The sequence below is a fragment of the Acinonyx jubatus genome, chromosome X (genome assembly GCF_027475565.1).
Source record: "Acinonyx jubatus isolate Ajub_Pintada_27869175 chromosome X, VMU_Ajub_asm_v1.0, whole genome shotgun sequence".
Classification (NCBI taxonomy): domain Eukaryota; kingdom Metazoa; phylum Chordata; class Mammalia; order Carnivora; family Felidae; genus Acinonyx; species Acinonyx jubatus.
In genome coordinates this window covers 27,478,450-27,506,272 of record NC_069389.1, presented here as the reverse complement: position 1 = coordinate 27,506,272, position 27,823 = coordinate 27,478,450, and the positions used below count along the sequence as shown (strand labels likewise).

Below are 27,823 nucleotides of genomic sequence, written 5' to 3'. Positions count from 1 at the left end.
CATATTCCTCTTAATATACCTGAAAGAAATAATTTGAAATAGGGAAGAATATCCATATCCCCTGATGATGCTCACCTCAAATTTATAATAGCGAATAAAACTAAAAATAGTCTAACTACCCAAAAAGTGTTGATTGTTAAGAAAACAAAAGTATAGCCACTTTAATGAAATTTGAGATTTTCATTAAAAATGTCTTCTTCGTAATATGGAAAAATTGTATGGTGTAAGGTTTCAAGAGCACTATAACTAAATATGTACTTTAATGTTAACTATCAAATTACTTACATGTGATAAAGTTTAAAGGAGGTCACAGAAAAGTGGTCATGGTTAATGTTTTGAGATGTTAGATTTGTATATGCATTTTTAGGTATTCTTTTATTTCTTTTATTTTCCATACTCCGTTGTTGATGAATCATTTTTCTATTTAGAAAAAGTAAATCACTGACCCTGTAATTAATTTTTGTAATAGAAGGTTTCCTTAATGATTAGTAATTATAAACATATTAGATGATCAGCATGACCAGGGTGAATGATGTGAAATAAACATGTTCTATTTTCAGAGTTTTACAAATGGAAATTCCAAAGTGTCAAGTCACTTTTGTATGAAATATTTCATCTGTGCTATGTATTTCTTTCTTAGGAAGTTTGGGCGTGCTGGCACGAATTATTGTCATACTTGGAGAAGGCAAACAAGTGGCTAAACGAAGTAGAATTCAAACTTAAAACCACGGAAAATATTCCTAGTGGAGCTGAGGAAATCTCTGAGGTGCTGGATGTAAGTGGTGAATTAATCTAGACGATCATAATTGATATGCACTGGACGCCCAGTACCAAGTAGAAAGTACAGAGCATACTTGCTAATGCCTCCCCGCACCCCACACTGGCACTTTGGGTGAAGCCTTTGTGTCTTCTAGAAACCTTCAAGGTTTTAAAGAGGCTTTAAATAACCTCTTCCAAAGGACATCTGTCTTTTTCTGAATTATGAGGTTCTCTGTTGTCACTTTTCTTTACTGCGTCAATCTTCCACATCCAGACCTGCAAAGACAGTTTGAATGCACAGGCTTCCTCCTTTGCAGTAGAGCTAAACGGGACGATAATATAAAACGTTATTTCCAGTGTAAAAGCTACACTTACTGCATTGAAATATACTTTTATTATTTTTGAGCCATACTTTTAAATTATTTAAAAGCATGAATTTGTACCTTACACAATGTTGTGAAGTATCAAATGGGCATGCTCTGATATTAGAAATATATCCTTAAAATGCACTACGTTTTCTGTACTACAGAATCTTAGTACCCTCTCAAGTTTTATTTTGAAGACCTTTCAAAAGTAAAATTTAAAGGAATTTGCATGTATAAACTTTGATTTATGTGAACTTCGAACAATAATTTATGTTCTGTCCATCTTATTGTACTTTTGGTTACCCTTCATATATAATGAATATGTAGTTTAGCTGTGTGGTTTTATATAGGCCCATTTGCAATGCAGTCCCTGTGTAAATACGCTAAAGTGAGGTACATAAATTAAGATGGGAAGAAAATTGGAAACAATGATTCCTTAGATAGCATTGAGACTCTGGAATGTTAGAACAGAAACCTACACATCATATATCCAACTTACTGCTTTCCTCAAGAGACTTGTAGAACCTGAAGAGGGATCGGAGAACAATGAGAGTGGTCAGAAATGGACCCTAATGTTGGTCCTGCCCTCTTCAGAGGTGTGAACTGATGAAGCATTCCTTGTCAATCAGTCATGTGATGCATCTTCCAAAAAAGAGGCAGCGCACACAGTGCATTAGTAGAAGAAGCATGGTGGCCAGAGCAAGGGGTGTGATGATGCAGTTATCCTATTAAATTGTCAGATGGAAGGACTTCATCCTTTTCTTTCTTGCCTTTCAGTCCAAAGATGGCTGCTCCACCTAAAAGCTGGGTGTGTGTGAAAAGTATGAAGGGCAAAGGGATTTTTTTCTAAATGTTACAGCTTTTTCTTTCTTTTTTTAATTTGGGAAGGGAAACTGCTCTTGAATTTCTACCTGTGTATATTGTCAGAATCATGTCAGTTAGCCATCACTAGCTATAAAAGACGTTGAGAAATTGAGTATTCTGTCTTTCCAGGTGTAAAAGTAGAGGCCATCACAGAAGAAGGTGGTTGTGAATAAGTTTTAAGTACCCCAGCCCACAGTCCTGCCACAGGCCCATGAAGATATACCTGCGAAAACATCCTATGTTTTAATAACAATGATCTTTGATGTTTGATTATCCCAATTACGTATTGCTTGAAATTGCTTTTAACTTAATGATCTGTAAATAAGAAGATACTAAGCATTTTGTGTTAATTCAATATATTTAGAGAAAGAAGGGAAATAGTAATTATCGCAAATGTGTTTCAGTCACTTGAAAATTTGATGCAACATTCAGAGGATAACCCGAATCAGATTCGCATATTGGCACAGACCCTAACAGATGGTGGAGTCATGGATGAACTGATCAATGAGGAACTTGAGACGTTTAATTCTCGTTGGAGAGAACTACATGAAGAGGTATGACGAGAAGAGTGAAAAATCTTTTCTTTTTTTTTTTTTTTAATTTTTTTTTCAACGTTTATTTATTTTTGGGACAGAGAGAGACAGAGTGTGAACGGGGGAGGGGCAGAGAGAGAGGGAGACACAGAATCGGAAACAGGCTCCAGGCTCTGAGCCATCAGCCCAGAGCCCGACGCGGGGCTCGAACTCCCGGACCGCGAGATCGTGACCTGGCTGAAGTCGGACGCTTAACCGACTGCGCCACCCAGGCGCCCCTGAAAAATCTTTTCAAATGGTTTCCATCTCTGATAAAATGAAGAGTACTTTCAATATTAGCTCAGCTTCCAGGTTTAAGAAATTGTCACGTGCTGAACATGAGTAAATTATTTACATGCACTCTTTAGTATTTTATCTTACAGACACATTATAAAGTATGGGTTTTAACAGGAAACTGAGACGTGCCAAATATAGTAATGTGCTCAAGTTCACAAACAGACAAGTTAGTCTAGTGTTCTATGTCAGATCTTAACTGACCACAGAATTCTTTTCCCTTCCCAAGGTTACCCAGCATGTGTAGGTACCCCTGTCCCTTTCTCCCTCTCCCCTGACCTTCCTCCCTCTCTGCCCACCTTTCTCAATGCATGCACACACATGTTATTGTCATGTGTGATGGGTTAGTAGTGCGTGTGATCCTATTACTACTCTAGAAATAGTTAATTCTTCCCAAGTACTATTAAAGAGTTTTAACTTATATATAACAGAGGAATTTTCATACTTAAAATTGATGGTGTGTGGTTTTTTTTAAATTTTTAAATCAAAGTTAAGAGAAAATAACCTATTACTCCCAATCAAATAGTGTTTTGTGTACACTCTCCTAAATCAAGAATGGATTGTCAACAAGAAAAACGTAGGTCATAATGAAGTTTAGTTTTATCTCCACTTACTAAGTATGTCTATAACATGTGAGACCATGTTCTAAGGTTAAGTAATAAGTCGGGAAAGTTCTTCTCCTTCATTACTTATAGACACTGAGTAGTTACACAAAAAGTCACTGATCTCTTAGTGTGTTTGGGACATTAAAACAAATAGTATCCTTATAAGCTGCAAAAAGGTGTGTTTAAAAGTTAATCACAGAGGGTTAGAGAACCCAGAAAAAGGGTGCACACCTGTGTGGGTCGGCATTGGAAGGCGTTTGGCGTACCTTTCCTAGAGAAAATTCGCTGTAAATGACATTTTAAAAGTAGAGTAGGAGATTGCCAAATGGGCAAGTGTAAGAGGGTGATTCCAGATGGGTAGACATACACGTTCAAACACTTGGAAATATGAGGGGGGTTATATATGCACATCTGCAAAACGTTTGGTTTTGTTGGAGCATAACGTACAGGTGGAGGAGCGTCTGAAGGCAGTATTGAACAAGTAGGCAGGAGCAGGGCTGCTGACAGAGATCTCTGCTTCTCAAACAGTCTGGTCTATAACCATGCACTCAGGAAACAACTGAAGGGTTTAAAATGTAAGGGGGAAGGAGAAGAGAGGTGCCTCATTCAGATCACATTACCCCCACAGAGGCTATGGAGGGTACGTGGTATAAGAGATAGGGGGATGGCAGGTAGTGAGACCAAGGAACTAGTGATATTTTTAGCTCAGTTGAAGGCAAGGGCAGTAGTGACAGGTACAGTGAAAATGAAACATCTAGGAGACCATCTAGGTTTCTGATTCAGGTGACTGGGTATCTCTTATTTTTCATAAACAAGATGGAGAAAATAAGAAAAAAGAAAGCAAGTTTGGAGGTGAAAAATCACATGTCACTTTTTATCTCCATTGATCCTGAAGTGCCTGCTTAAGTTTGATACCAACTAAAAGCAATCCCTGAGTCAAGGACTTGGGCGCTGGTAGTCAGTTTGGAAGATAATACCAAGAAGGACAAGTGAGGGAGTGGGGGGGAATGGCGGAATGAAAGCTTGGAAGGTTGATGAAGGGTACTTTTATCAGTGAGTTTCCACTGTAAGTGACAGGGTAGTCCAACTGGGAGCTTTATGGAAATCATGTAGAACACCAGTGCTCCAGAACATGCTCAGAATTGTCCCCCTGAGCTCATGGAAATTCGAGTGTTTATTCACCAATTTCCCTCTCTTTTTGTTGGAGGATTGCCCTCAGGTGCTTAAAATCCCAGCACTTCTGGACTGTTGAGGGCAGTCAAAGTATGAAGCGTGTGTGCTTACAGGGGGAATGTTATAGTGCTAGCAGAAACTGGCCACCATAGCTTCAGGTGAACTCAGAGCCATTGAGGGTACGGGGTTATGTGGTAGGGTATCAACGAAGTTGACTAGTACCGACAAGGTGTCTAGGTGGGGATATTCTGTAAGTCAGTAAAAGAGAGATCCATCCACACGTCTGGAGTTAGAGTGATCCACACTAGTTTTACAGATGTAGGATTTACCAGGCCACGTGCTAGTTAAAACTGTAAAGTTCATGGCATCACCCCAGGTAAGCCAAAAGAAAATGAATCACGGACAGTATTTAGGCATTATACATAAAATTAAGGGTTAGGAAATGGTGTTGACAAAGGCAACGAGAATGAACGGTCACGGAGGTATAAGGAGACTCAAGTTGAAAGCAGGGTGCTTAAGAGGTACCAGTTTATTAAGACAAGGCATGAAAAAATTGTCAAATACAATAGAGGGGCCTGGTAAGGTGAAGACACAATTGGGCAAAAAGGACATAACTTATGACATTTACCACAACACTTCTGATGGAGTTTCCCTGAGGACAGTGAGAACAATGCCGAGGCATTACAGAAGACATTGGGGAAGAGGAGGGGGAAGGCAAGTTTGCACCATTGGCTACAGAGGGAAAGAAAGATCCTAAGGGGGATGGTATCCCCCTAAGCTACGATCCTATGTTAGGAAAGTATGCAGGAAACCTTTGGTTAGTTATTTCAGTGAGGGAGAAGTTTGATCACGTTTGTAAATTGGAAAGAAGTCTGGAATAGGAGAACCCCCAGATCTCACAGAGGGGTAGGTGACGGTGGGGCAGATGAGTGTGAAGGTCGCTTGCAGGGATCTTCTGAATGGTTTTGAATCCTGCCACTTTCTTTCTTGAGTAGTTTAGTCAGCCTTTATCTATATCAGTACAAAGGGTTGGAAAGGGGATTCCAAACAGTCCCTTGGCCTTTCACTCTTGTTGCTCTGTTACTGGATGTGAATAAGAGGAGTTACTCATAGGTGGTAACTAATTCAAAGTTCACTTAAATTTGGAGTTTGATGCAGAGTTGGAGTGTGCTTTTATTTATATTTGAATGTTAGTGTCAAGTCAGAAATCGTGTTTCAAGCAAAAAAATCAAAAGTCATGTTGTAAAAACCAACCCTGGCTAAGCTGTGAAAAGGCCCAAATTGTGATCATTAACAGTGTGCAGTCTATCTATTCTATCCTTAGGGACAGATCATTCTCTGACCCGACCTTGGCCTCAGGCTCATTTATGTAATATTCTTGCATATCTTGAGTAACACAAAAATGACTTCTGTTTGACCTGTATCGCAAAGGTCTTTGGTACAGAACCAGGCATTTTCCCCAAATGAATAAAAATTAACCTCAGAAACAAACCTTGTTTGAACACCTACTCTGCTGTATCCAAACTGAGTTGTTAAATCACTGAATATTGAATCACAAACACTTCGGTTGCGCTAGTCCCTTTCTCGGTATTAGGGTTAGACAGGTCACAGAAACAACACAGTAACTTGAACGGGGAAGGTTTAATACAAGTAACTATAAACTATCTGCTGGGAATTAATTTTTAAGAGAAAACAGAAGACAACTCAAAAAGAATACCCTAAGGTGGAGGCATAGTACCCAAGGAAGGAACTGATGAGGAAAGCGAGGAGCTCTACACAAGACTGGGATTCAAACCTGTTTGGCAAGAGTGTGACTCCAGCCCATGAGACGGCAAAGAAATTGTCTGGGCTGACCCCACCAGAGCTAGTACATAGTCAGTGGGCTGAAGCCTGTGTCAACAGAATCTTGGAGTGCCGTGCGGATAAAATTCACGGGGAAGTAGCCTGTGGGGGATGCCCTTGAATTGCTGGGAGGCCGGAGGGTGTGCCTGTTGCGTTTGCTAGGAAGCCACCTGTGGCCAATGCTATTGAACTTAGGGAAACCAGCTTGGACGGCAGGAAGCTGCCTATGGATTTGCCACCCATGATGAACCTGCTACTGGGGCACGTGCAGAGCTTGTTAGAAGGCATCAGTAGAGGGTAATGCTGAAATTTCTGGGAGGGAGAGTTGGGAACAGAGGAGTTAAGCTTTGCTAGGTATCCTATGGGTCAACACAGAGCCAAGGAAGCAAAAGAGAAGTGAAACAGGAAAGTCTTTACTTCCCCCCAGTGTTACTCCAGTGCCCTCTACTGACAAAGTTTAGCATCATTCCAGTCGGCAAAAGAGAAACACTCTAGTATCACAACCAATTGTTTAGAGGCAGTGAGTTGATAACTGGCACATCCCTGTATAACTCATCAGCTATGTGACCTTGGGTAATTTTTTCAAGTTTCCATTTTCTCGTCTCTGATAACATCGCCTGTTTCATAGGGATCTCCTGAGCAAAATACAAAATACTGTGTGGAAAGTGCTTACTATAGTGCTAAGAGCATAGTATGTATTCAATAAATGAATGCTGTTTTATTTTTACTAGGTTGTTTGCTATAGTACCTATCCTCAAAGCAATGTGTGTGGATTCTTTTGTGTTTGTGTGTATGTGTGTGCATCCCACCAAGGTCAGCGGTAAACAAAGAAATGCATATATTCCAATATGAAAAACAGTGAAATGCACATACTTTCATTGCTTAGATAAATGCAGAACACTGATAAAAGGATTTTTTATCATACCCTAAGTCTTAAAATTGGAAAGTCTTTACTTATGCCCCAATAGTCTATCAGGCATAATGTTGTAAAACTAAGTAAGTTGAAATTAACTTAAAACCGGTATCGGTCCTGCCTATGCTAATATGAGATATCTAACCAATAATAACCTGAGAGTAATTTGGCAGTCAGAAAAAGGCAAGTTTGGTGCTTTAGAAAAAAAAAAAACATATGTTGGAGATAATATTCTTCTCAAATTCCTTTGTGCTAGTCTTTAATCTGCTGCACCTTTAAAGATATGATGTTGAGTTAAAATGATGGGTAGTGACAGAGTTTTCCTCTTTCTCAGAGTATAAGCTGGGTTCTTTGGGCATTTCCAAAACTACTTAGGTAATAGAGAAATACCTAATAATTTATTAGTTAAATTAATCATTTGGGTGTTCCCACTGAATATTTAGTTGAGAAGACTCATGTTTGGTTCAGTGTAGAAAGAACCTTGGGATAAATTATCCAAGGGGCTGAGGAGATAAAATGATTACAGTAATGGTTTTTAAATTGATTTCTTGTATTTTCCAAAACCATCTATACAGTGTGTTGGATTGTTATAGTGAAAAATTCTAAATTTAAGCCATAATTTTCTTGTTTTTGTTGTTGTTGGCTAAAGAAAAATGGTTTTTCCATTAATAAACAAAGTGCCCTTTGAAGATGAGCCTTAGCCCATTTTCTTCTCAATTAAATGCCCATGTCAGAGGTTTGTGGATTTTTTTATATTGCCCACCTAATGTTTCTTATAGCTGCAATTATGCAGAGCAAAGGAAACATTCAGTTGCCTGTTAAATCAATCAAACAGCCAGAGTTTTTATTGCCTATGAATATTTAAGAGATACGCTAGATCCCGTTCCTAATTTGAGAGTGTGAGTTTGCATTCAGATAAGTAATAAATTATTTCCATTCCTTGAAAAGGCATCATTCACTCTTCCTAATCACATGGCACTACATTTTCTACTCGTAGTAATGATTTGGAAGATGGTTAGCAAGCCAAGAAACAGCTCCAAAAATCAGACCAAATCATCTGATTTTTACAACTTTTTACAGACTAACGGAGCTACAGAAGATTTGTTAGTGATACAGCAAAATACATAATAAGAGCAATAATAATCTAATGGTTACAAAGGACCAGTCACTGCTCTAAGTGTTCAGCATGCATTTTTTCATTTGTTGGCGCCATAGCCATATGTTTTAAGGTCCTGTACAACCTCTTGTATAGAAATGGAAATGGTATCTGAGGCCATGGAGATAGTAAGAGGCTATCAAGCATTTAGACCCAAGTCTCTTTGCACTTGGAGCCTGGGCACATGACCATTTGACCGTAGTACCTCCAGTCACAATGATCTTTTCCTTATATTAACAGTAAAAGCTGCCTGTGAGAAGTGAATATTGCAGTTCACTGGTTTGCCGATTTCTAAGGAAAGCTTATAGCATGAGCTTAAAAGTATTAGGGATGACTAAAAGAAATCATCTTAGAGTCCTAAATCTTAAAATCACACATTTGGAAGTCGAAAGTCTTTGCCACTTCTCTTGATTAGTCATTGTTTCATCCTTCTTGTGAATTATTAACAGCCCAACTTCTGTCCCTTTCAAAGTCATCTGTAAATGCTTTCACCTGGCATTAAATAACAGCGTAAAAGAGAAGAGCAAAATCTGAGTTCGTTAATTCTGCTTTAATAGTAATTTTAATGATAAGCAGCTTGAGGGACCAATTAATTGTCCCAGGTAATTTTGACTTTCAATTGTTCACTCACTGTCACATCTACGTTAGCACACAGAGACCTGAATAGACACATATTGATTGAAGAAAAACTGTAAAGCAGTCCAGAAAAATAACTGACAGCGTATCAGTCATGAGGCTGACATTTTTATTGGAAAGCCATTTGTCTAATGCTTTATGATTTTTCAATATGTTTACTTCTTAGAAAATATCAACCAATGATAATAGTAATAGCTAATATTTATTGAGTGTTTTTTCATGCCATTCTTTGTGCTAAGCAATGATAGACAGTATAAAACTTAATTCCCACATTAGTTTTAATGAGGTAGATTTGATCAGCGTACTTCACAGATGTTGAAATGAAGCGAACTTCCGTTTCCATGGATGAAGCAGACGAAGTATTCTAAAATGCCTCCTGCAAGACATCAAGATACTGGGAAATTTCCAATAAATACACTTTCACATGTTTTTTTTTCTCCTGCAAGGAAGGATAAGTTTGCCTTTACGGGAGAGGGAAAAAAAAATAGATGAAACTGAAGCCATAGAAGTTAGGCAACTTTGAGGACTGGCCGTAGTGTTACCCTGGTGTTAAAAACTAGCAACCCATATTTTTGGCAAGCTGGGGCAAAATTCTCTTCGTTAGAAGAGAAAGATGAGTTTCAGGCTCAAGCCACACTGGGGAGCTGAAAAGAGAACCTATACAAGCCTGCTTAAAATTGCTCAGTAAATATTATCTATTACGTCTTCAGTGAAATGATGGGCAGGGGTATTCTGTCTTGTGGCACAAGGTAACAATATAAAAATAGATCCATTTCTCTTCCTACTGAGTCTAGAAGTTATAATAAAAATAGTTATATTCATCTCATCTTAAAATTTGTAAATGTGTGCCTGTTCCTGTGACGATCTGTTATTTCAGTGTGTATTATCAATAAGGGTCAAAGAATTGCCAAAACAAGAGACTAAGTGGCTCTAGGTTGGTAGCACCCTAGCACTAGTCAGGCGCAAATCCAAATCTTTTAGAAAGAAAATTGCCCTTAGTATTCCTACAGATTAAATTTGGTGAAATTGGAGCTCACAATAAAAATAACGCACAAGCAAGGGGCGCCCTGGTGGCTCAGTCAGTGAAGCGTCCCACTTCGGCTAAGGTCATGATCTTGTGGTTTGTGAGTTCCAGCCCCGCATCACGCTCTGTGCTGACAGCTCGGAGCTTGGAGCCTGCTTTGGATTCTGTGTCTCCCTCTCTCCGCTCCTCCCCTTCTCAAGATCTCTCTCAAAAATAAAAAACAAACAACAAAAACAAACAAAAATAACCCCCAAGACTTCATGAGGCAAAATCATTGCATAGAACACAGAGCTAATTTAGACCACATCCTCTATGTCACATATTAGAATTACCAGATTATTAGTACTAAAGAAGCAGATAAAATATTTAAGGTATAAATGATATTAGTATTAAATACGTGAAAAAATTGACAAGATTTGAAACGATCAAAATAAACCTCCTGAAATTAAAATTAACATGCTAAAACTTCATAAGGATATGTCTAACATTTTTTAAACAGTTGAAGAAAAATTAAGAGGAAATTGAAAAATAATATACAGAGTTTAGAACCAAAAATTAAGGAGGTAGAAAATATGAACAGGAAGACAAAATATCTTTGGGGGCAGATGATGAACATTTAACTTATGTCTAATGGGAGATTCTGAAGAAGAGAATAAAATAATGAATGGATTTGGTAGAATATGTGAAGCATGTTGAAGAAAAATTTCCAGAGCCAGTGACTAAATCCACTTAACCAGAAGGCACAATGTACGACAGGCAGAATAAATAGAAATCTACTCTTAGACATATCACATTGAAACTGCAGAATTCCAAAGACAAATTATGTATTAGCAACCAGAGAGGTAAGACAGATCACCTATGAAGGAATGAATCTTAGACTGACATTAGACATTTTTTATTGAAGTATAATTGGCATATAACATAAGTTTCAGGAATATATCATAATGACTTTATATTATATACCCTGTGATCAGCACATATCTTGTTACCATCCATTACCTTGCAAACTTACTTTTTTTTCTTGTGATGCAAACTTTTAGGATTTTTTCTCTTAGAAACTTTCACAAATGCACCACAATATTACTGACTGTAGTCAACATGTATATTATAACCTCCTGACTTACGTATTTTATAACTGCAGGTTTGTAGCTCTTGAACTCCCTTTGCCCACTTTGGTCACCCCCACCTTGCCTCTCCTCTGGCAACCACTTTTATGTTCTATGTATCTATGAGTTTTGTTTTGTTGTATTTCATTTTTTTTTTTTAGATTCTACATGCAAGTGAAATCACATGATATTTGTGTTTCTCTGTGTGACTTACTTCACTTAGTGTAATATAGACCCATGGTCCATCTATATTGTTGCAAATGGCAAGATTTCATTCTTTTTAAAAAATTTTTTATGTTTACTAGCTTTTGAAAGAGAGAGAGAGAGAAGGAGAGAGGGCGGTGGGTGGAGCGGGGAGGGAGAGTGACTGAGCCAGGTAAGGGCAGAGAGAGAGGAATACAGAATCCAAAGCAGGCTCCATACATTCAGTGCAATGCCTGACATGGGACTCAAACCCACAAACTGTGAGATCATTACCTGAGCTGAAATTGGATGCTCAACTGACTCAGCCACCTAGGCACGCCTAGATTTCATTTCTTTTTTATGGCTGAGTAGTATTCCATTATCTGTCCGTCTGTCTGTCTCAGTCAAATTCCATTATGAATTAGATCACATTTTCTTCCATTCTTCCATCATTGGGCACTTAAATTGTTTCCATATCTTGGATATTATAAATAATACTGCAGTGAACATAGAGGTGCATATATCTTTTTGAATTTGTGTTTTCATTTTCTTTGGTTAAATACCCAGAGTTGGATTTGCCAGATCGTATGGTAGTTCTATTTTTAATTTTTTGAGGATCTGCCATACTGTTTTCCAGAGTCTCTGACCAAATTTCCTTTCCCACCAATGGTGTACAGGGGTTTCCTCACCAACACTTGTTATTTCTTGTTTTTGTTTTTGTTTTTCTTTTTTTGATAATAGCCATTCTCACAGGTATCAGGTGACATCTCATTGTGGTTTTCATTTACATTTCCCTTTTGATTAGTGATGTTGAACATTTATCTTTTCATGTGACTGTTGGCTACTTGTGTATCTTCTTTGGAAAAATGTCTATAGTGATAATCTGCCCCTTTTTTGTTCACATTGGTTTTTGTGTTTTTTGCTTGTTTGTTTGTTTTTCTTTTTTTCCTTTTTTTTTTTTGCTGTTTTGTATGAGTTCTTTATATATTTAGGATATTAACCTCTTATCAGATAGACAATTTGCAAATATTTTCCTTCATTTGGTATGTTGTCATTTCCTTATTTGTTGATTTGTTTTCCTGTGCAGAAGCTTTTTAGTTTGATGTAGTCCTGCTTGTTTGTTTTAGCTTTGGGTGTCTTTGCTTTTGGAGTCAAATCCAAAAAATCATCACCAAGATTGATGTCAAGGAGCTTACCATTTGTTTTTTCTAGGAGTTTTATGGATTCATGTCTTACAATAAAGTCTTTAATTCACTTTAAGCTAATTTTTGTGTATGGTGTAAGATAGCGTCCAGTTTCTTTCTTTTTTCTTCTTTTCTGCATGTGGCTATCCAGTGTTCATAACACCATTTGTTGAAGAATGTCTTTTCCACAATTGTTTATTCTTGCCTCCTTTGTTGTAAGTTAATTGACCGTATATGTGTGAGTTTATTACTGGGCTCTCGATTCTGTACCATTGATTTGTGTCTCTACTCTTATGCACAAGCCATCCTCTATTGATTACTATAGTTTTGTAATATACAGTGTGATGCCTCCAGCCTTCTTCTTTTTCTAGGTCTTTGGCTGTTTGGGGTCTTCTGTGGTTCGATAGAAGTTTTAGAATTGTTTGTTCTGGTTCTGTGAAAAATGTAGTTGGAATTTAGATGGGGATTATGCTGAATCTGTAGATTGTTTTGGGTAATATGGACATTTTAATGATATTAATTTTCCAATCCATGAGCATGGAATGTCTTTTCATTTATTTGTGTCTTCTTCAATTTATTTCATCAGTGTCTTGCCAGCTTTCAGTCTATACAGGTCTTTTGCCTCCTTGGTAAATACTCCTAAGTATTTTGCTTTTTTTGATGTAATTGTAAATAGGATTGTTTTATTCTCTTTTTGAAAGTTCATTTTTTGTGTATAGAATTGCAGCATATTTGTACGCATTGATTTTATATCATGCAACTTTGCCGAATTCATTTTTTTAGTTCTGACATTTTTTGGTGGAGTTTTTAGGGTTTTTATATATATAGTACCATGTAATCTGCAAATAGTGATTTTTACTTCTTTGTTTCCAACTTGGATGATTTTTATTTCCTTTTCTTGCCTAATTACTTGGATCTGGCTAACATGTCCAATACTATGTTGAATAAAAGTAGCAAGAGAGAGAATCCTTGTCTCTTCATCTTAGAGGGAAAGCTTTCACCTTTTTACCATTGAGTACGATGTTAGCTGTGGGCTTATTACATGTGGCCTTTATTATGTTGAGGTATGTTCCCTATATACCCACTTTGTTGAGAGTTATTATCAAGAATGGAAGTCGAATTGTGCCAAACATTTTTGTATTTATTGATGCTATTATATAATTTTTATCCTTCATTTTGTTAATGTGGTATATCACATTGATTGATTTATGAATGTTGATCCACACTTGCATCCCCGGAATATATCCCAGTTGATCATAGCGTAGGATCCTTTTTTTTTTTTTTTTTTTAATGTTTATTGATTTTGAGAGAGAGCGAGACCGAGGGAGTGTGAGAGCATACGTGCACAAGTGGAGGAGAGGCAGAGAGAGGCAGAGAGAGATCCCAAGCAGGTTCTGAGCTGTCAGCCCAGAGCCCAAAGAGGGGCTCAATCTCAGCACCTGAGCCAAAATCAAGAGTCAGAAGCTTAACTGACCTGAGTCACCCAAGCTTCCTGGTGTATGATCCTTTTAATGTTTTTTTTTGAATTCAGTTTCCTAATATTTTATTAAAGAATTTTGCATCTTTGTTCATCAGGCATATTGGCCCGTGATTTTCTTTTCCTTCCCTTCCCTTCCCTTCCCTTCCCTTCCCTTCCCTTCCCTTCCCTTTCCTTTCCTTTCCTTTCCTTTTCTTTTCTTTTGTGGTGTTCTTACTGGGTTTAGTATCACGGTAAAGCTGGCCTTGTGAAATATATTCAGAAGCATTCCCTCCTCTTCAGTTTTTTGAAAGAGTTGGACTACACTTTTGTGTTAGGAGGTTTTTGATTACTGATTCAGTTTTCTTACTAATAACCAGTCTATTCAGATTTTCTGTTTCTTTATGGTTCAGTATTGGAAGATTGTGTGTTTCTAGGAATTTATCCATTGTTGTAGGTTGATTAAATTGTTCATAGTAGTTTCTTAGGATCCTTTGTATTTCTGTGGTGTCAGTTGTAAATTCTCCCCTTTTATTTCTGATTTTACTTATTTGAGCCTTTGTCTTTTCTTGGTGTATCTAGTTAAACATTTGTCAGTTTTGTTTATTTTTGCAAAGAATCATATCTTCGGTTTATTGATTTTTTTGTTGTTTTTTTACTGTTTCATTTGTTTTCAACCTAATTTTTATTATTTCCTTCTTCTAACTTCCATCTTAGAATTGCTTTTACTGCACCCCATAGATTTTATATGTTGTTTTTCTATATATGTGTCTTTTGGATATAAGCCTCATTGTTTTTCAAAGGTAGATGCTTTGGGGGCTAATCTGTCTGTTGTAGGTCCAAGGGTTGGGGTGCCTGATGTGGGGTTTGAACCCCTCATGCCCCAGGAGAAACTCTAGAATTGTGAGATCCATCCCAACTTGGAGCCACTGCACCTTGAGCGGTGTTTTTTGGTGAGATGATGTTTCTGTTTCTCCTGATCATGTTGATGTGACCCTTTTATTGTGGACTGTAAAGCAGCTATTCAACTAGTGCTCAGGTCTTTTATAAACGGAATTATTTTATATGTAGCTGTAGATGATGTGCATCCATGGCAGGAGGTGAGTTATACAGAAAATAATTTTTAAGCTTTATGCTCTCTTTTCTTTATATATTCACTCATTTTGATATGTTATGCAGGGTTGTGGCTTTGACTACCCCTGTGCATGTTAATGATTTTCAAAATATTCTCTCTAGTACAAACCTCTGCCCTAAACTCTAGACCTATATATCCATCTTGGTATTATAGATCACTACTTAGATAGGTAATAGGCAACTGAAACTTAACATATTTAGATTTGAGTTCCTGTCAAACCTATCCAACACATTTTTCACCATATTTATTCTCGCCAACTCATTCTTTAATTTTCTCAGGCCAGAAACATTTTTTAATATGAAATTTATTGTCAAATTGGTTTCCATACAACACCCAGTACTCATCCCAACGGGTGCCCTCCTCAGTGCCCATCACCCACCCTCCCCTGCCTCCTACCCCCCATCAACCCTCAGTTTGTTCTCAGTTTTTAAGAGTCTCTTATGCTTTGGCTCCCTCCCTCTCTAACTTTTTTTTTTTCCTTCCCCTCCCCCATGGTCTTCTGTTAAGTTTCTCAGGATCCACATAAGAGTGAAAACATACGGTATCTGTCTTTCTCTGTATGACTTATTTCACTTAGCATCACACTGTCCAGTTCCATCCACGTTGCTACAAAAGACGATATACACAATGGAATACTACTTGGCAATGTGAAAGAATGAAATATGGCCTTTTGTAAGGCCAGAAACATTAAAAGTAATCTTGGCTCTTCTCTTTCTTTACCACCATCTCTCCTAACAGATCTGAAAGGTAGTCTCTGCAGATCTACATAAGCCACCAATGTTTTTCTGTGTGAACCCTGTTTTTTTTTTTTAATTTCAATTACATGAGGTCCACTTTTAGACCTCTTGATGCTAGTGGGTCCTTAAGAAATAAATTAATACATTTGCCTGTCTCTGTAAATAGGTTGTCACCCTAAAGAGATATTAAAACTACTCTCCTGATGATTACAGAGGCCAAATGTTAAAATAGAAAGAAAGAAAGAAAGAAAGAAAGAAAGAAAGAAAGAAAGAAAGAAAGAAAAAGAAAGGAAAAAAAAGTGCTGTCTCTTCATCTGTTTACTGCTGAGGTATAAGTATGTATTTTTTAGTCAAAAATATTAAGCTAATGAAAATAGGTATGTGTGATATTAAATCACTTATCAAATTACTGTTAGTCATAAGAGTTTTGATATATCCAATTTACTGAGAAGTATATAAATTTTCTGTAAAAAAAATAGCAAACTGAGAATCCACCTCTTATTCTATAAAATACTTAAAATAATATTTACCTCTCTTTTTTCCTAAACTGTCCATAAACTGCAAAACTTAATGCTTCATTTTTTCCAAGTTTTTACTTAAATTTCATTTAGTGAAAATACATTATAATATTAGTTTCAGGTGTAGAATTTAGTGATTAAACACTTACATACATCACCTGGTGTTCATCACAAGTGCCCTCCTTAATCGCCATCACCCACATCATACTTTAAAAAGTAGTTTCTACTAGCTGGATTTATTTGTTCCACTGCTGTTCATTCCCTTGTTAATTACAGTTGCCTTGTTCAGTTCCTGGAGGGGCAACTGTGAGGTTAAATTGAGGTAAAAGAGGAAATGGTCAGTGCTAAAGTAGAAGCAGTAAATGTGAATTATTCTTCAGGTTGTTGCATGACAAGAAATGGTAACTCTGTGACGGGATGGAGGTGGTGACTAATAGGGTGGTGGCACTCATTTTGCAATTTATAAATGTCTCAAGTTAACTCTTTGTACACCTTAAATTTCCACAGTGTTATGTGCCAGTTATGTCTCAATATAGCTGGGGATGAAAGATAATTAGCATATCTTTGAAAATGAAAAAAAAAATGTTTGGTGAGGGAAAAATAAGAAGGGCCAGTAACTTGAGTAATGAATCAGTATTTTACTGACTTTCAGGACAGTGAAGATTTCTTTTAAGCTTATTTATTTTGAAAGAGAAAGCACACGTGCGCGCACGCAGACACACACACACGCGCGCGTGCGGGAGGGGCAGAGAGAAGGGCAGACAGAATCCCAAGCAGGTGCCACACCATCGCCATCAGCGCAGAGCCTGATGTGGGGCTTGCACCCAGGAACAGTGAGATCAAACCTAAGCCGCGATCACAAGTGGGATGCTTAACCAACTGAGCCACCCAGGCACCCCAGGGCAGTGAAGATTTAAACCTGTTTGTAATAAGAGGAAGAATCCAGTAGAGATATTTACTTAACATGTAAAAGCAAGGTTTACAGAAGAGGGTATATGAGCAGAACTGGAATGATGGACTGTGGAAGCAGAAGTGAGTGAATTGAGATAATATGAAGATGCTTTTGAAGTGAAGAAAGTTTACTCATGGAAGACTCCATACCTGAGAAGGAACTACATCTTTTATAGGTCGTATAGTATTGGTGGTTTGAAGAGGTGGGAATGGGATAATAGAGAACTGGTACTTTTGAAGAAGTTAGAGTGGAAAACATTTGCAATAGATGCTCTTCTGTTGTAAAGAGCAATTTAAAATAAGCAGAAGTGTTAGCAAACAATATTGTAAAGTAGTAGTCCACAAAATGGTTTGCAGTGTAAACGGTTGTAAATTTCTTCGAGACTTTTCTGCAAAGTACTAATGTAATTTACAGTGGCACACATACAGACACATGGACAATCAAAAGGCAAGGTACTTTTATTCCATTATCATCAGGCAGTATCTCCAGGATAAATCTGATTATATCTTGAAACAACTGAAAGACTGGGGCTGGGAATCTTATTTTCCAATTACGTTCACATTTGGAAGTCGTTCATTTGATATTCATTTTCCTTCCACTAGTATGTCACTGTGTCCTGGTGCCTCTAATTTGAAGTTCATGCTTCTCTTAAATTCCTCTACCTTATCCAATTTAGCTTGGATTCGTATTTCAGTCTCCTAGCTATTGGCCATTTCCTCCAAATTATGGTAATTAGGATCAGCTGCTTAATTTGTGGGGTCCAGTGCAAGAAGAAAATGCAGGATTCTTGTTCTGAAATTAAACTTCAAGGCAGTGACAGCAAATCATCAGAGCGAGCGTGAGACCTAAGCATGGAGTCCTGCATGATCGCACAGGTCGGTATGTTGCTGACACCAGCCCCGATTGTCGGCTTACATATTTGGTTAATTTTATACCTATATTGCTTTCAAAATGAGTCAGAAGTTACAGAATTAGACGTATTTCTACAGAACAGCATTGTTTAAAAAGATTTCACTGGGGATGATGAACCAATGATAAATACTTCAGAAATTTGAAAGGTAGAATTGAAGAGATTGAAATCTTAGTGTCTTAATAATGAATATAGCTTCTAGGATTACATTTTTTCTTCATGTTTTGAATTTGGTGCTTTGTCTCCTTACAGTTGAAGACAGGATATTGGATATGTTGATTTTTGACTTTCCTAGGTTGAATGTTCTGTGATAAAACTCTTATCTTTTTTAAAAACTGCAATGTAAGCAGACTGTTAGGCCAAACACCTGTGTTCAAGGTGACTTCATTTTTGAGCTGAGTAGTGGACTACGCAAGTTCTTTTCATAATAATTTTAATTGAATAATTGGACAAGAATGGTGGCATTTTGAGGGGGAAAATCCCACCTGTGTAATATTTACACATAGATAATAAATTTCATATCCCAGCCCTCATCAATGTAAGAAAAACAGACAAGACAGTTTATCCTTCTGTTTTTTAGTTAGAAAATAATTTTTATCTTTCTCTATTTGCTGTATCTTTTTTATTATCTAAGAAAGTATTGTCTTTTACCTTCCATCAATTTTGTGAGTTACCTTGATTCTTGATTTTAATAATGTTTTAGTGCACATCTTGTATTTTGAATTTCATTATCTCTATAGACACAGGAAATGAAATATTATGTAACCTTCACAAGAACAAAGGTTGATGGAAATATGTTTCATTTGTATTTTAATCATTATGAATCATGGAGATGTATTTATTTACTGTATTTTGTAGGTAGTAATTCTATCATTATCTTTAAATATGATTTACCCTAGTTCAATAAATAGTGTTTTCTTGGCTATTTGCACAGACATTTCTGAAATGTTTTGTAAGACATTAGTTAAAATTTTCTTGTGTGTAAGTATACCGACTATAACGTATTAACTTTGATTCAGACACCTAGGTCACAGCAGCACACATACACTTATGTCTGTTTGCATAAATATTTATATATGTATATATGTATATTTATATTTCCGTATATGTATATACAACACATGCCTTCTATTTTACTACCTAATTAATATTTAAATATTATATACTCACTCTAGGTAAATTGTTGTTTGCTTTGGGAAAGCATTAAAATATTTATGAATGAGTTTGAACATATACATTTAAGGGTATCTCACCTTGAAATTTCTTAAAATTTGGTGGTTGAACTCCTTCCTTTAAAGTTTGAATAGCAAGGGGTGCCTACGTGGCTCAGTTGGCTAAGCGTCCAACTTTGGCTCAGGTCATGATCTTGCGGTTCGTGAGTTCAAGCCCCATCTCGGGCTCTGTGCTGGAAGCTTGGAACCTGGAGCCTGCTTTGGATCCTGTGTCTTCCTCTCTCTTTCTCTACCACTTACTTGTTGGTCTCTCTCTCTCTCTCTCTCTCTCTCTCAAAAATAAATTAACATTAAAAAAATTTAAAGTTTGAATAGCAAAAGGAGATAATGTATAAATGAAAAACATCTGATGTTAAGGTCTAAAACTTAATCAGTTCCAAAATTGAGGTCAGTAGTATGGATTGGTGAATTCACATTTTAGGAATTAATTTTTGAATAGATAATTCTCTTTTAGTTTTATTATCTGTGTACTTTTTCATAAAAATTCCTGGTGTTTTTCTCTTTGTTTTAATGAAAGTTGTATATAGCTTTTACTTATGATCTGTTACAATTTGCAACTAATATATAATTTATATGGCATAAAATGCCATTCTCAAGGTATATGTCCATCTATCTCATCTATCTTCCTTTTAGCCCTCTAGGCTCTTTAAAAAAAATTTTTTTAATGTTTATTTCTGAGACAGAGAGAGGCAGAGCATGAGCGGGGGAGGGGCAGGGAGAGAGGGAGACACAGAATCCGAAGCAGGCTCCAGGCTCTGAGCTGTCAGCACAAAGCCCGATGCGGGGCTTGAACTCACAAACTGTGAGATCATGACCTGAGCCGAAGTCGGTTGCTCAACTGACTGAGCCACCCAGGTGCCCCCCTCTAGGCTCTTTTAAAACTGATTTTTTTTCAAGCCACTTCATAGATTTTTGGGTTGAATGATCTAAACTGTTGTTTAATATTCAGACAAATCTGGCTGAAATTACTTGTACATTTTTTGTTTTTAAAGAAGAATGGGAGAGGGAACATTCAAGAACTTTTTTTTTTTTTTTTTTTTTTTTGGCAATGTGTTCTAGTATCTCAGGGCAATTCTTGTATGGAACGAAGAACAAAAATATTTACAAGTTCATCAAGCTCTTTCTTATGTCATAGAATGTAAATATTCATTAGAGAGTTTGCATTAAAAGTATCCAATAAAATTAGAGAATTGCTTTACTGCCTCTACCTTACCAAGTTTCATGTTGTTTTCAAATCTACCTTGAGAAATGGCTGGTAGTACTCCGCTTTTCCTTTTTTTGTTGTTGTTGTGAGCCCAATTAATTGCATTTATCTGTCATTATATAATTCTTATTTATGGCATCTTTCACATTTCATCAAAATCACACAGATGGCAGAGCATAGGAACGTTAGTCTCCACATACTCCCTGCCAACCCCTTTGAATTTCTCACTTAGTACAATTTGATTGAGAATGGCAACAGTATTTTGAAAATTTCCTCTACAATCTGATGATTATTTAGGTTTGAGAACTCTGGCCTTGACCTTTACCTGATCATGAATTGTTTAAGGCACTTCCCTTTGCCAAGGTGCCCAGTGTCTCAGATGCATTCCTAGTGGACCATTAACTTTTTCATGTCCATACAGTGCTCATTGGAGCTGAGTGATCACTTTATTCCAGCGATGAAGCTCATTTTCAATTCCCAAACAATTACGCAGAGAAGGGGGAAAAAGTAGTTGTCCTTCAAGGCTACATTTCCCTGCTGGAGTAGCAGGAGCACTTTCTAGGATGTCATAGCAAACTTTGGATGGCATAGAGAGTACATTGCTATGTTTCCCAATATGCTGCCCCTCGCTCTGTCCCAGACCAAAGCCTAGATGGAACAGACAGTGCCTGTGGGACCAGATTGGAAGACACTAAGCAGTCCTGCATGACTGCCATAGATACTGTCTGCAGCTTAATCTTCAGCTGTATCTGACTTAGGGCAAGTGCAGTAATGCTACAAGCGAGGGTCCACCACCAGAGGCCTCCTTCCTCCTCTCTTAGTCCACACAACCTCGGCGCACTGGGTGTCATGTCCAGATGATAGTTAGGTGCTACTGGGGAGAGGAGATGGAAGTGAGAGGAGGTTGAGAAACAGTCTATGTCTATTTCGGCCAGTTTACTACCTCCAAAGAGCATTCAGTGACAGACAGCCATGGCCTGTAACAAGGAATCAGATGTAACAGACCACTTTGCCAGGGTTTATCTGTTCCCCGTGCTTACATCAACACGTGAATCCTCTTTCTGCGCTCCCAGTATACTGCTCAGGAATTGTACAGCGTATTTGGCAAGCAAAAGTAAAGCAGCTGTTCCCTGCGTCTTGCTCCTGCTGTTCAAGGTGCACATCCCAGCCAAATGAATCACATTGGAGCCAACGACCCTGGCAGGAATTCCTTGCTACAAATCTGCAGTCTTGTCTATCTTATCTACTTGGAGAACAAAAGGTTTGAAAGCCTTATAATAACCTTAGGATAAAATAGTGCTCGGTGCAGCTACGGAACTAGACCTGAGGAATTACTCAGTGTAATAAGGATAAGTAGGGTGACAGGAAGCCATAAACACACTCTGTCTTACACACTTCAGCTTCTTTAGAACCATGGTGATCATCTGGAGTATTTGTGATAAATAAATACTGTTAATCTTCATACATACGGAAAGAATCAAAAAGGATCATCCCAGACATCCCAGGAGAGAAGAGTAGTAGTTTTCCTTTCTCAGATACCACTTCTAGTTGGCAGTCTGAGTATAATTTCACTCCACTGATGACCGACTGGACAGGCCGACAGAGTCCAGAACATTTTATTTCAAAGAAACCTCAACACTAGCCTCAGACCGTTATGGGCCTCTGTCACAGTAAAAGGAATCTAGTGTAGATCTCTAATGTACCTCACAACAGAACCGTATCAGATTCTTGGGACCACATTTGAGACTACCTGACTGAAGACTGACATCTGTTTTATAGGCAACCCTTGTGTCATCTTTACTTGGTCTATAAAAGGTAGTGTGATAGATCAGCTTCTCACACATCATCTAAAGTCGAGGAGGTCAGAAAGGCCTGAGTGGAGAGATTGACTAGTGCCAAAAGGCCTTTCCCTCTGAGATTTCTGTCGCATTGTTGTGTTGGCTAGAAATCACTGCCCTTATGTAAGGAGCACCAAGGACTGTGTCATTCAGTGACAGGTTGACACAACTCCCAGTCTGTACACTTGGTCTCACTAGGTTCTCCCTGACTTGAAGCCTTCTCTTCTTGGGTGATTACCTGCATACCTCAGCACGGAAGCACCAGCAATGGTTTTATCAACGGTGATGCCTTGCCTTTTCTGTACCTACACTTGAACTAGGGAAAAGTCACTGCGTCTTTGGCTTCCTGAGATAATAGAAGCAATTGCCAGAAATCAGCTAAGTTTCTCAGTGGCTACATTCCTACTTGTGTTTCTCATCTCTACGTACTGCTTCATTCAACAACTTGATTATACCCCAAGATTTGGATTTTTTTCTCTTCGGTAGTTTCCATGAGTTACGTAGACATGTATTCTCAGTCCTGATTCAGTTTATCCCTAGACTCTGATTCTGTCACGCCATTCTGTACCAGAGCACTATTCTCTGACATTTTAGTTAGTTACAATATCAATAAATTATTAATTGCCTAAAGTTTCGACTTTCATATTGTGAGCCCATGTGTAATCGGGGAGTTACCTTTGCCATTACACCAGAGAAGTTTTGCTGACCAGGATGGCCTCTGAAGTTACCTTGAAAAGGCCAGGATAAGATGAACTCTGTAGGTTCCTTCTAGATTTACTGTATTATAGTTCCAGCACTTTCTTTTTGAAGCTGAAATAATGCATTGGTTTGCTCCTGCCAGCGTGGAAGACCAATTTCATTTGTCTACCCATGAAGATGAATGGATGCAGCAAAAATCCAGAAATGTCTTAGATATATTATTGTACAGCTCATTGACCATTCTATCAATGCTTTACTTGAAAGTGATGGCTATCTGATGTCAACTTCCATTGATAAAGTGATTCCCAAACATTGCTTTCAAGTGTGCTTCCTTCAGAGGTCACAGAAGCACTCCAGTGACCTACAGAGACCTGAAACAGATGAAGTTCCAACTAACCATGACCCCGGTGGTTTCAACGTTTATAATCTTTTCCTGTAAAGGAAATTATAGAGAGCTCATTGCACATGGTTTGAGGATTTTTCTACCCAGTAGTTTTAAACCAAGTGATATTAAAAAAAATATAAATCTCGAAGATACTTGTAAATAATGTAACATTCTTTTATATTTAAAGAATATGTATACAAACACTTGTGCACATCTGACTAATTATTTAGAGCCTGAATCCCTATCATGTATGCTAACAAGCATGCCACAAAAACTAATTGTGCCAGAACTCCCCATAAGAGTTAAATCTAAAGTGGCTTAAAGCAACATAGTTTTTTTATTTGTTTGATCTTCCTTGTCCAAGGAACAGTGTGTGGAACCTCCTTTCTTTAGGAAAAAGTATGACAGACTAATTTGAAAACAAATGAACAAAAAAGGCAACAAAGAGAAGCTTTTGAAGGTTGCTGAGACAGTGAGTAGTTGAAAATTGTCCGTTCTGCTGTACATTATCTTCTTTCCCCTCTGCTTTTCTTTTAATCTCCATTTAATTCCCTTTGGAAAATACTAGTTGGATTCTTCTTGAAAAGCCTTTCCTTAGCCTGCTGAAAGCACACTGAACCATCTAGGAATGTTGTGTGCAACTCTGGGAGGATCTACTATTTTCCTTCCACCCTACAAAGTCATGGAAAATGAGATGTTTATTTCTCATCAACCCTAAAGAGGTCTGAGTCTACAGCGAGGCCCAGGGTGTGCCTCAAATTTTAGCTTTTATAAGGATGCCCTCCTGCCAGCTCTGAACAACTAAAAGTTAAGAGAACGTGTTTGTGAGACAAACAGAAGGTGCCTCGTGGTCCTTAAATAATTCCTGACCTTTTCCTGCCATGCCTCCTTAATGACCGTCAAATTATCCTTCAGAAACTTTAATTGGCTGTTCACTGAAATTGTCCATCAGTAGGCGAAGCATTGCATTTGATAGCATCAGTAGTCCACACTTGGGACATTGGTAGATAGTGTATAAAACAAGGCATCACTGTATCTTTATAAGCCTTTTTTGTTCAATATGTGAAGTTTATTGTCAAATTGGTTTCCATACAACACCCAGTGCTCCTCCCAAAAGGTGCCCTCCTCAATACCCATCACCCACCCTCCCCTCCCTCCCACCCCCCATCAACCCTCAGTTTGTTCTCAGTTTTTAAGAGTCTCTTCTTTATAAGCCTTCTAATCATGCCATGCTCCCATATTTCTCAGTGTTTCGAAGACTGTTCCTAGGTCCTTCATGATCTATCTCTTCGTGCCTTCCATAAACCATTTCCTACCTTTCCCAAGATCACATTCTAGCTGCTCCTCATATCCATCTTTTTCCTCTGCCTCTACTTCAGTTTATCAAGTGTTGAGTTCATCGACCATCACAGCAGTTTTCTGTATAGTTTGAACCAGGTAGGACAGAAACATGAAATATTTTGCTTCAGCCTGATGATTGTTTCATCTTTCTTACTGACATCTTGAATAGATCCCAGTGCTTTCCCATTTCTGTGAAATTAAAAAGTTAAAGCCAGTTTAGTTCAGCTTAAAATTTCAATCTCATATTCAGTTTAATGTTCTTCTGCTGTTCCATTTCAAGCTTAAACCCTGGCCTAAGTGATGTGCAGTACAAGAGGAGAGTGATCAGGTTCCTCTCTACATCACCATCACTTTTCCTTACCCCATCTGTGTCCCATTTTTCTCCACTGGCAGAAAGAAAAGTGACGAAATTCTCCTGGTAGCTAGCATTTTTGTGGTGTTTTGTATTTTATATAGCAAGGACACAAGCACTGACTTTTTTGGGGTGCAAGTGTAGGTTCTTTAAGAGGTCTTACAATAGTTCCTGCGTCTTCCCAATTCTTTGATGAGAAAAACACGCTTAGTGAAAATATCTTCAAGCCTCTTCATTGTGGAGTGCTCTTGCTCCTGAAGCATTGTTTCTGCTAGACCACTCAAATATGACTGCCTTTTTCCATCCCTACTTGATCTATGGAGACTTTTTTTTTTTTGCCACACCAGGGTTTAGGAAGCACAGCTGCCTCCGCTCCTCAGTATACCATCATTTCTAATTTATTTTCCTTTATACCTACTTACGCATAGAAAGCAAATAAAGCATTTAGCTGCATGAGCCGAGTCGAGGTTTGTAATTAGATGCCATCCCAATTTACTCTGGACTCCCAGACTCTATGGGTAATAGACCTGGAGCTTCCTTAACTTGCTTAGGGTAGAGAGGTTGAAGTACCACTTTTTATTCTTCTTTGAGGAGTTGACCAATGATGTCATCACACTGTCTCCCTTTTTGGCCATGGATTCAGGCTATGATTCTCTTCAAAATCTACCTGGAGTGTTGGAGTGTAATGAGCTTGCTGGAGTAATGAAAGAAGAGCCAGCATTCCTACCTCTCATGTAAAGTTTTCTGAGATAAAACTTGTTATCTCGATCTCTTAGAGAGGAATTTAGGACTCACTGTTTTCAGTTCAAGACTGTAGCTAAAATTCTAAGATAAGAGAGTCCATTGCATTCATGACCATAATGATGGAGCTTCAGAGTAGCTCATAAGTTGCATAAGAGTTAGGAGGAAACAGCTAATGGAAATGGGTGAAGGGGCAAGGGCGATACAGGCTTCAAGTTATGGAATAAGTAAGTCCTGGCAATAAAAGATACAGAATAGGCACGATAGTCACTGGTATTTAATAGCATTGCGTGGTGACAGACGGTAGCTACACTTGTCAAATCACTGTGCTGTATGCCTGAAACTGATGTAACATTGTGTGTCAACTGTAGTTCACTAAAAAGTGCTCTCCAACCCACCAAAAACAATTCAGTCAAATTGAGTACTTTTATGATTTGGTATTTGAGCAAATTACAACCACTCTATTGGTAACAAAGAAACACGAAAAGGAAGTAGTTGCATTAATTTACTGGTGTGCTGAACGTGAGACTCCAGAAAATACAACTTTTTGGTCAAGGACAGTCTGTGTGAAGTCAGGTGAGGTTGCTAAATAATGCAGATCAGTGGCCTCTCTTTGCTCTCCACATTAATTTCTGAAGAGCCGTGGGAGTAGGACTTGTTTTTAGCACATCTCTTTCAGGACTCCCACCTTCTAGCCACTGTCCATGAGAAAAATACTTAAGTCGTTGTTCTGTTTTGTGCAAGGTAGTGGCATTCAAAGTGGGGCAGTTAATGTTCTCCCCCAAGCAGAAGCTTCAAGAATTAGCGGTTGCTTTATTTGCATCAAAATTTGAGAAATCGTTTTCTTTTCATGTACTACTAAAATAACTCAAAGAAATGAGGCCTAATTGAAGAATGGCTATCATATTTCATTACTTAGGGAAAAGAAAATAAAACAATGATGGAAGTGAAAACATTTTACATGTGTGGGTCTAAATGACAAATACTTAGAAACAATAAATCATTGTGTTTTTTTTTACTACAAGATGATCATAAACCATACTGTTTTTTTTTAATGAACCATCTGACATGTCTTCTTTCCCTTTTCTTAGAAATTCTAATGAATTCAATTTAAAGAATCCCTAGGTAATTTGTCTGCACAAAGACCCTGAATGTTTTTTCCCCATAAATTAGAGCAGAACGGGCAAGGATCTGCAATTCTCTAGAAAATCCACAGTCCAGACTTCTGAAAAGCCAAGTGTATCTCAAAATCCCAGCCCACTAAAAAGAATCTGTTTTTTGGCATAGGGCCAATGAAAGGGCAAATTTTACATTGTTAAGCCTGGATCTACTGTATACTTTATGAAGAAAAAACTGAGAGCTGCTTTTGCCTGGCACATAGTAAGGAACCAAGGAATATTTATTACATAATTGGATAAAAAAAAGGTTTGTGCAAGATGCTAAGATATCAAAGTGCATCTTTTGTACAGTCATGTTTTCCTTTCCTGAAGACTTACATCACTCTTGTACCCCTCCACAAGGGGTTCCACAGCAAACGGCTTCCTCGTGAAAACCTCCTCTGCCCAGTAGGTCCCCCACAATCATAGCCAGGCATCAAAAATTATTCCCCAGTTTTCTGCCAAAAAAACCAAAAACAAAAACAAAAGC

General features: G+C 37.8%; 1 protein-coding gene across 16 annotated transcripts in view; it reads left to right on the top strand.

Annotated features, from left to right (window-relative positions):
* DMD (dystrophin) overlaps positions 1–27,823 on the top strand; it is a 2,092,562-nt gene that overhangs the window by 830,873 nt on the left and 1,233,866 nt on the right. For all 16 annotated transcript variants that reach the window (XM_053201917.1, XM_053201921.1, XM_053201923.1 and 13 more), the window contains 2 exons: positions 641–775; positions 2,393–2,542. In XM_053201917.1, the coding sequence (XP_053057892.1) occupies positions 641–775; positions 2,393–2,542 (285 nt within the window). The remainder of the gene's footprint in view (positions 1–640; positions 776–2,392; positions 2,543–27,823) is intronic.